This window comes from Elaeis guineensis, chromosome 5 (assembly GCF_000442705.2).
Source record: "Elaeis guineensis isolate ETL-2024a chromosome 5, EG11, whole genome shotgun sequence".
NCBI classification, from domain to species: Eukaryota; Viridiplantae; Streptophyta; class Magnoliopsida; order Arecales; family Arecaceae; genus Elaeis; species Elaeis guineensis.
Window position 1 is genome coordinate 124,039,483 of NC_025997.2, and position 8,188 is coordinate 124,047,670.

General features: G+C 42.4%; 1 protein-coding gene across 2 annotated transcripts; it reads left to right on the forward strand.

The window, feature by feature from the left end:
• The first annotated feature begins 1,513 nt into the window (after window positions 1-1,513).
• Window positions 1,514-6,077, forward strand: LOC105045988 (uncharacterized). Of its 2 annotated transcripts, XM_073258400.1 has the most exons (3): window positions 1,514-2,906; window positions 3,036-3,597; window positions 4,281-6,077. In XM_073258400.1, the coding sequence occupies exons 1-3, from the start codon at window positions 2,156-2,158 to the stop codon at window positions 5,743-5,745; spliced, it is 2,778 nt and encodes a 925-aa protein (XP_073114501.1). In that variant the 5' UTR covers window positions 1,514-2,155; the 3' UTR covers window positions 5,746-6,077. The 2 variants fall into 2 exon arrangements, with proteins under 2 accessions (XP_073114501.1, XP_010922754.1); XM_010924452.4 differs by having other exon boundaries at window positions 1,514-3,597.
• The last annotated feature ends 2,111 nt before the right edge of the window (window positions 6,078-8,188 follow it).

Below are 8,188 nucleotides of genomic sequence, written 5' to 3' on the forward strand. Positions count from 1 at the left end.
TTGTAGTATATTAATATTTTATTCAAAAAATAAATTAAAAAATATTATTTATAATTTTTAATTTTATATAAATATTTAAGGTCCATCCATTATACAGTCAACACGAAATTAAACACACGTCCATACGATCCTCGTAAGCATTATTTTTTTCTCTTCAACATTTTTCTCATTGTTTTTTCTGTGTTTTATGTGTGCCATATAAGTAGTTATGTCCTTAACAAGTACTTACTTAAAACATGTCCTTTGTCCGGCACTTCTGTAGGACAAATGGTGACGTTAACTTTTTAAAAAATATTTAAATCTGGTGATGGCATTAACTTTCTGGGTCAGAGTTGTGGGACATTTTTTAAGACCCCCAGACCCCAACAAAAAAATTATTAACTTTCTCTGCGAGAAACAAACAATGGCATTAACTTAGCTTAGAACAAACACCAAAAATACACTCAGTTATTCAAATAGATAAAAGACCAATATGAAGAGTTTGCCTGATCAGCATGTTAAAGGAAACTAGAACTTGATGATCCAATAACCTCAGGATTATGGAGTGAGTGTATACAGGAAACAGCCTCTGATTTAATGATATTTATTGCCCTTTCTAGCAGCAAAAATAAGATCCAAGATGGTTGAATTTTGATCAAATATCAATAAATGACTAGATTGATCCTATCTGAACCATGTACATTATAATTTAGTATTAATAACAAATCTTACATTACTTTATGTTTACATATTTATCATTTGTATGTTATTTATCATTTATCCATTATAATTATCATGGTATATATAACATGGACAGGAAATATTATTTGAATTTTTTGCTAACTTATTACATGATTTTTTTTAGTCATACAAAGATATTAATTTAATTAAATTATAAAAATATTATATCAAAATAATATTTATATTAAATAATGTTACTATTTATATTGGCTATCTCTTATCTTTTTTATCACAACTATACTTCTGCAACATTAGTCATCATTTTGTTCCCAAAAAAAAAAAAAAAAAAACAAAACAAATGCTGCACTAGACATACAATGATCGTTTCTATCTTGTCAAAAAAATAATGATGTCAAACCTCGAGAGGTGATCATCATTAAGACCAAAAAGAAAAAAAAACCCAAGCATATTTTCCCCAGACCTCAAACTTTAGCAAAGTTAAAAAAAGAAAAAGAAAAAAGCAAAAATAAAGGCGCGGCCCACCCGATTGCCTACTTTGGAAGCTTGGGACTTCGAAGAAGCCCTTTCTTGTTGGGTACGCTATTCCATGAGAACGTTACACTTGAACTACGTTTATGACAGGTGGGCCCCAAAGTTTAGATGCCAGATCTTACCCGTTGGGTGCAATCGTGAGTGCGAGTTAACCATGGCACAAACAGAAAGAGAAAACTTTTTTTTCCCGCAGCAGACAGGAGAGCCACGTGTCATCCACGTAGGATTCCGTTGACCATGCCCAAGTGTCCGGCCCCTAATAAAGACACCGAGCGACCCCCTTCGCCGTGTTGAGGTGAAAAATAGCTGTTAGTGTTCAGGCACGGCAACCCAACGGTAGAAAAGGAAACAATTGTCTCTAGTTTCCGGCGGCCGGCCGTCTTCCGGCGAGAAGTTATCCGCTTTCCGGCGAAACTCGACGCCCCTCCTCCGCGGATTCTTTTTGATCAACCCCACTGTCGCCTTCTCCTCGCCGGAGTCCGACGGTGTTTTCCGGCCAGAAGACTGCCTAATTTTTCTTCTCCTACTCTCTATTATCCGAGCTCCCAAGCATTTCGTCTGCTGTTATTTTTCTCGTTCTTCTTCTCATTTCTGTCTTCGCTGCAGGATAGCGGATTTTTCTTTGGTTTCCTTTTCTAGGATCGTTAGCTCGTTCTTTCGTTTCGCTTTCAACTAACTTGCCTCTGATGGTCAATGCTGGCGTTTTCTTCGTGTTCTTCTGGTTTTTCTCTGTACAAGTTTCTCCTTTTTGGCTTCCCGTGTTCCAATCTCTCGTGCTACCTTAAAAAGTCGAGGTCTTGGTGTTGATTATTGAGAGCCCAGTAGAAAAATCGAAATCTTTGAGCTTGGTTTTAGATCTTGTGATGGAGAACTAGCATGTCACAGAAGGCAAGATAAGGGAGGAATTTTTCAAAGGAAGAAGGGGGAGAAATTTTGTTAGGAGATGAGAAATCTACTGTTCTACCCAGTTTTATTTCTCGTTTTCTTTCCTCTTTTGGCAATGTCCGGCGCTCTCAACGACGACGTCCTTGGCCTGATCGTCTTCAAGGCCGACCTCCAAGATCCCACCTCCAAGCTCACATCTTGGAACGAGGACGACAACGACCCCTGCGGCTGGATGGGCATTACGTGCAACCCCACAACCAACCGGGTCACCGAGCTCAACCTTGATGGCTTTTCCCTCTCTGGAAAGATTGGGCGTGGTCTCCTCCAGCTCCAATCCCTCCGGAAGCTATCCCTCTCGAAGAACAACTTCTCAGGCAGTCTCAATCCCAATCTCTCCCGGCTCGAAAGCCTCTGGACTGTGGATCTCAGCGAAAACAATCTCTCCGGCTCGATCCCCGACGAGTTTTTCCAGCAATGCAGGTCCCTGAGAACCATCTTGCTGGCCAACAACGCATTCTCAGGGGAGATTCCACCAGGCGTCGGTTCCTGCTCGACGCTAGCGGAGTTGAACATCTCCTCCAACCGGCTCTCTGGTCGGTTGCCGAGCGGGCTCTGGTCTTTGTATGGCCTCAGATCACTTGACCTCTCCGGCAATTCTCTGTCTGGTGATATACCAATGGGAATAAGTCGGCTGTACAATCTGAGGGCAATCGACTTGCGAGGTAACCGGCTTTCCGGGGGGCTGCCGGATGACATTGGAGGTTGTTTGCTGTTGAAATCGCTCGATCTCAGTGAAAATTTGCTCACCGGTAAGCTCCCTGAAACATTGCAGAAGCTTTCTATTTGTAGTTATTTGAGTTTGGGCTCGAATTCTTTCTCCGGTGAAGTCCCGACATGGATTGGAGAAATGAAAAGTTTAGAGACTTTGAATTTGTCAGGCAATGGGTTTTCTGGCCAGGTTCCAGACTCCATTGGCAACCTTCAGGTAGTGAAAAGATTGGATTTTTCCCAGAATAACTTCACAGGGAGCTTGCCAGAATCGATAGGCATTTGCAAAAGCCTCTTGGAGGTGGATTTCAGCCAAAACTCCCTGATCGGTGATCTGCCAACATGGATTTTTGAGTTGGGCTTGCAGAGTATTTCAGTTTCGGGGAATAAAATGAGTGGCTCTATACAAATTCCTATTACTACGGATCAGACCCTGAAGATATTGGATTTATCCAACAATGGTTTCTCTGGTAGAATTCCAGTTGATATCGGGAACATTCATGGCTTGCAGTTCCTGAACCTATCCTGGAATTCGCTGTCGGGTTCTATCCCGGCGAGTGTCAGGGAGTTGAAGTCATTGCAGGTCCTTGATCTAAATGGAAATCGGCTCAACGGAAGCATCCCGCTGGAGATAGGGGAAGCAGTCTCTCTGAATGAGCTGAATTTGCATAAGAATTCACTCACTGGAGGAATCCCAACTCAGATTGGGAACTGCTCTTCCCTCACATCTTTGTAAGTTCTCTCTTCTTGTTTGTTTCATTCTTGATGTCTCCCATTTTTGTTGCTTTTGGCCTGACTTCATCTAGATTTGATTGGTTTTTGGAGGTAGATATGAGGACTCTTCCCATCTCTAGATCAGCCATTATGGGATTGTGTTTTTTTCCCCCTCCACTGTTTTGTGTGTTGGACCTTCCTTTTATGGGTACCTTCACCATATTCTGATTGTTTAAATTCTCCCACCAAAAAACTTCTCTGTTTTTTGCTTTGGACCGGCAACAACTGTTCTGTTACCAATGCTGTCTTAGTCACAGCCTTTTGGGATTATCCATTTGGATTTCAGCTTGATGCCTTTGCCCTTTATTACATGTCTTCATTTGGTGACTGCCCATGCATATTAGGTTTGACTGCCACATATTATAACAAGTCATTTCTCTCTCATTCATGAAATAATCTCTCACTAACCTCATTGTTCTTTGTATGAAGTTTCCTTCATTGGAAGTTTGCTAAATTTTTGCTACCCATTATCATTAGAATCTTCTTTTATTTACTTATGTACGCATGACAACTTGCTAAACTTTTGGATTTGTTTGCCTTTATAATCAGTAAAATCTTTTAGTTGCTGTTGTTAGCTTGTTTAGTTCATTTATCAAACTGATTCCATTGTTCTTTTTTGTTTGTTTGATTTGTTCGTGCAGGATATTATCACAGAACAATCTCACAGGCCCAATACCCCCAACCTTAGCCAATCTCACCAACCTCCAAACCATAGATCTCTCCCACAACAGGCTAACAGGAACTCTTCCAAAGCAACTTTCCAACCTCCCCCACCTCCTTTCCTTCAACATCTCCCACAACCTCTTCTCAGGGGACCTCCCAGCCGGAAACTTCTTCGACACCATCCCTCCCTCCTCCATCTCCGACAACCCCGGCCTCTGTGGTTCTGTTGTCAACCGCTCCTGCCCTGCTGTCCTCCCCAAGCCCATAGTCCTCAACCCCAACTCCTCCTCACCCAACCCCTCTTCCAATTCGGCCTTCTCCCCTGGCAAACTCCGCCACAAGAAGATCATTCTGAGCATTTCTACTCTCATTGCCATTGGAGCTGCTGCTTTGATCATGCTTGGTGTTTTCACCATCACCGTCCTAAACATCCGGGTCCGTGCTGCAGCCACCTCCCAGTCTGCTGCAGCCCTGGTCCTCTCCGATGGCTACTACAGCCATTCCCCCGGGACTGAAGCAGACTCCGGCAAGCTTGTCATGTTCTCTGGAAACGACCCTGACTTCAGTGCTGGTGCCCATGCAATCCTTAACAAGGACTGCGAACTTGGCCGGGGTGGATTCGGTACGGTATACAAGACCATCCTACGAGATGGCCGACCTGTGGCCATCAAGAAGCTCACTGTCTCTAGCCTAGTGAAGTCCCAAGAAGATTTCGAGAGGGAGGTCAAGAAGCTGGGGAAAGTTAGACACCCAAATCTTGTAACGCTTGAAGGCTACTATTGGACTCCATCTCTGCAGCTCCTCATCTATGAGTTTGTCTCTGGTGGGAATCTCTACAGACATCTCCATGAAAGCTCTGCATCGAACTCGCTCTCCTGGCGAGAGAGGTTCGATATAATTCTCGGGATTGCGAGAAGTTTAGCCCACCTCCACCGGCTCAACATAATTCACTACAATCTCAAGTCCAGCAACATTCTGATTGATGGCTCGGGAGAGGCTAAGGTGGGGGACGCTGGATTGGCAAAGCTATTGCCAATGCTGGATCGCTATGTACTTAGTAGTAAAATCCAAAGCGCACTTGGATACATGGCACCGGAGTTCGCCTGCCGGACGGTGAAGATCACTGAGAAATGTGATGTTTATGGATTTGGAGTGTTGGTGCTGGAGATCATAACAGGGAGGCGGCCGGTGGAATACATGGAGGATGATGTGGTGGTGTTATGTGATGTGGTGAGGGGGGCATTGGAAGAAGGGAGGGTAGAGGAGTGCGTGGATGGGAGGCTTGGTGGAAAGTTTCCGGTGGAGGAGGCTGTGCCGGTGGTGAAGCTGGGCTTGATTTGTACGTCACAGGTGCCATCGAACCGGCCGGATATGGCAGAGGTGGTGAACATTTTGCAGCTGATCAGGTGCCCCCTGAATGAACCAGAAGAGGAGTTGAGCTGAGCTGAGGCTTCCTCCTTGAAGCTTCTTTTGCTTTTCCATTTTATTACTTGAAATCTAAGACATGAACTCTGAGAGAGAGAGAGAGAGAGAGCTATAGGGTTTTTACGGTGAAGAGGAATCCGGTTTGCCAGTTTAGAATGAGAGGAAGAGGCTTGGGATGTGGTGATTCGGAGAGGAAGTGTTATGAGGCGGTCTCATATTAGTTTGGGGGAAGGTGCTGTTTTCCTCTGCTCTCCAAGTGGGTGCTAGTGTTTGTGTTGACCGGATTCCCTTTCACCGGGCACTTGGCACTGTGGGACCCTTTAAACGAGTTTATTCCTTATTTTCTCTGATTTTTATGTGCTTCTGTTTACCAACATTGTTCTGAGATTGGACATGGAAGGGTGATGGTGGTGGAATATTTTGTTGGATTATTGGATATATATATATATATATATTAAAGTAACATACTTCTAAATCTTCATTGTTATGGCATTACATTGAATTGACATGTAATGCTAATTTATGATGACATACAAGCATGCTGCTTGGTGTGCAATGGCTGTAAGACTGCTAATTATCTGATTTCTATGTGACCTTAGCAAATCGGATGGGCCACACATTAAGTGCATAAATAGTGTCTATGCCTGTCGCTTATGAGTTCTTTTAGTGAATGGAAGTACAAAGTTGTGATATATGGTACATTTGAAGTTACCGTCTGAGCACTTTAATCATCAGAAGTTTGGCCACATCTTGTGAATTTGTCTTCAAGGAGGGAAAGCAATCTTTCTTGCAGTGTCCAATGGTGTTCAGATTCCGATGGAGCTCTAAAGAGTAAAGAAGACCTGCCACGATGTCTTTATCCCAAATTTCGAAGTCACTGCTGCACATCCTGCCCAAAGACATGAACTTTATTTTGCTTTTATGTGAAGCTTATCTAGTCAATTGTATCAAAGCAACTAGGGTGGTATTTGGATTGCGTCCGATTTTGATTTTTAATTTTTATAAAAATTAAAATTATTTTTTATTTTTTTTTTTTAAAAAAATATAATGTAAAATTTATTTGGAGGGTGTCTTGATGCAAGGATAAGATTGTTGCGTAGTTCATTGTGATCCACAGATTATGAGATAGGGATAACATGTAAATAGTCATTTCATATAGGATAATACACAATCATCTTGTTAACGACGAAATCTCATGTGTTGGATTGTTATTTTAAAATTTTTTTTTTGATATTCACTTAAGTTGTATTTTATTGATGATAGTGGTGGTAGGGACAATAATAATAGTGGACGACAATGATGGTAATGTAGGATGATGAAAATTATAAAAAATGGTGGTAGTTGTGGTGAGACTATAGATGGTTTTAGTTTATTTTATTTTTTTAAAAAATTAAAAATTAAAATTTTTAATTTTCATAATTTTTAAATATTGAGAATGAATTTTTAAAAAAAAATGAAAATGGAACCAAGTTACCAAATACTATTTCTATCGTGGTTGCTGTGTTTTTGAAATAAAAACTTGCAACTAAAAATTGACAATGATGCCAAATGGTAGCTAAATTTTTTTTTTGACATTTAAAAAAAAAACTCATTTAAGTTTATGGAAGTTTAAGAATTGCTTAGATGCCGGTGTCATTAACATTTTCATCCAGAATGATGGCATCAGCAATGAAATCCTTCCTATTAACCATGTCTTCACCCCTAAAACCACACCCCTATTATGGTAACTAAATCCGAGAAGAAACAAGTGATCCATTCACATCTGTCCTTAACAAAACCTTGGCCTTCAGTGGGCTGTCAGAAAAGTGGATAAAAAATAGGAGTTGGAGAGACCCTGACTCCGACTATCCCATCATTGGCTTGAGCTTGCATGTGGTTCTGAGCAACATAGCCTTTCTTTTTCTTGTTTATTGGTCAATGCATATGTGATAGCCCAATCAAGTCCAGTCCAGCCAGCAGACCAAAATCATTCAAACGAAAAAAAAAAAGAAGAAAAAATAGAATAAAATCAGGAAGAAGACTCCCGATAGGAATCTTCTTCTTCGACGAGTCCTGGGCAAATTAGGACTCCTAAGACTCCTCGGAGTCCTAAGGTTCTCTATAAGAAGACCCCCTCCCTCTTGAGACCCAACATCGACCTCCTTCCTCTCTCCTTCTCTCCGATTTCCTCGAATTAGAGCCGCGAACACCGTCCGATTTCTCACCGTAATTGCTCGCCGGCGAGGTCTCCGGAGACTGAGGTAAGTTTCCCTCTTCTTCCCCTCCTTCTTCTCCTTCCTCCCATGCTCCTGTGCACGGCTGCCGGCGACGAGTATCGCCGATCTTTCGGTCGGGAAAGACGCCCTGTTTTTGGGCCTTTTTCCTTGGATTTTCCGGCACCGGCGATCGGAAGTGATCGCCGGCCATGTCTCCTCCGTGACCGGGGGAGTGGCCCCCGTCGGCCGCCGGCCTCCGCCGCGGC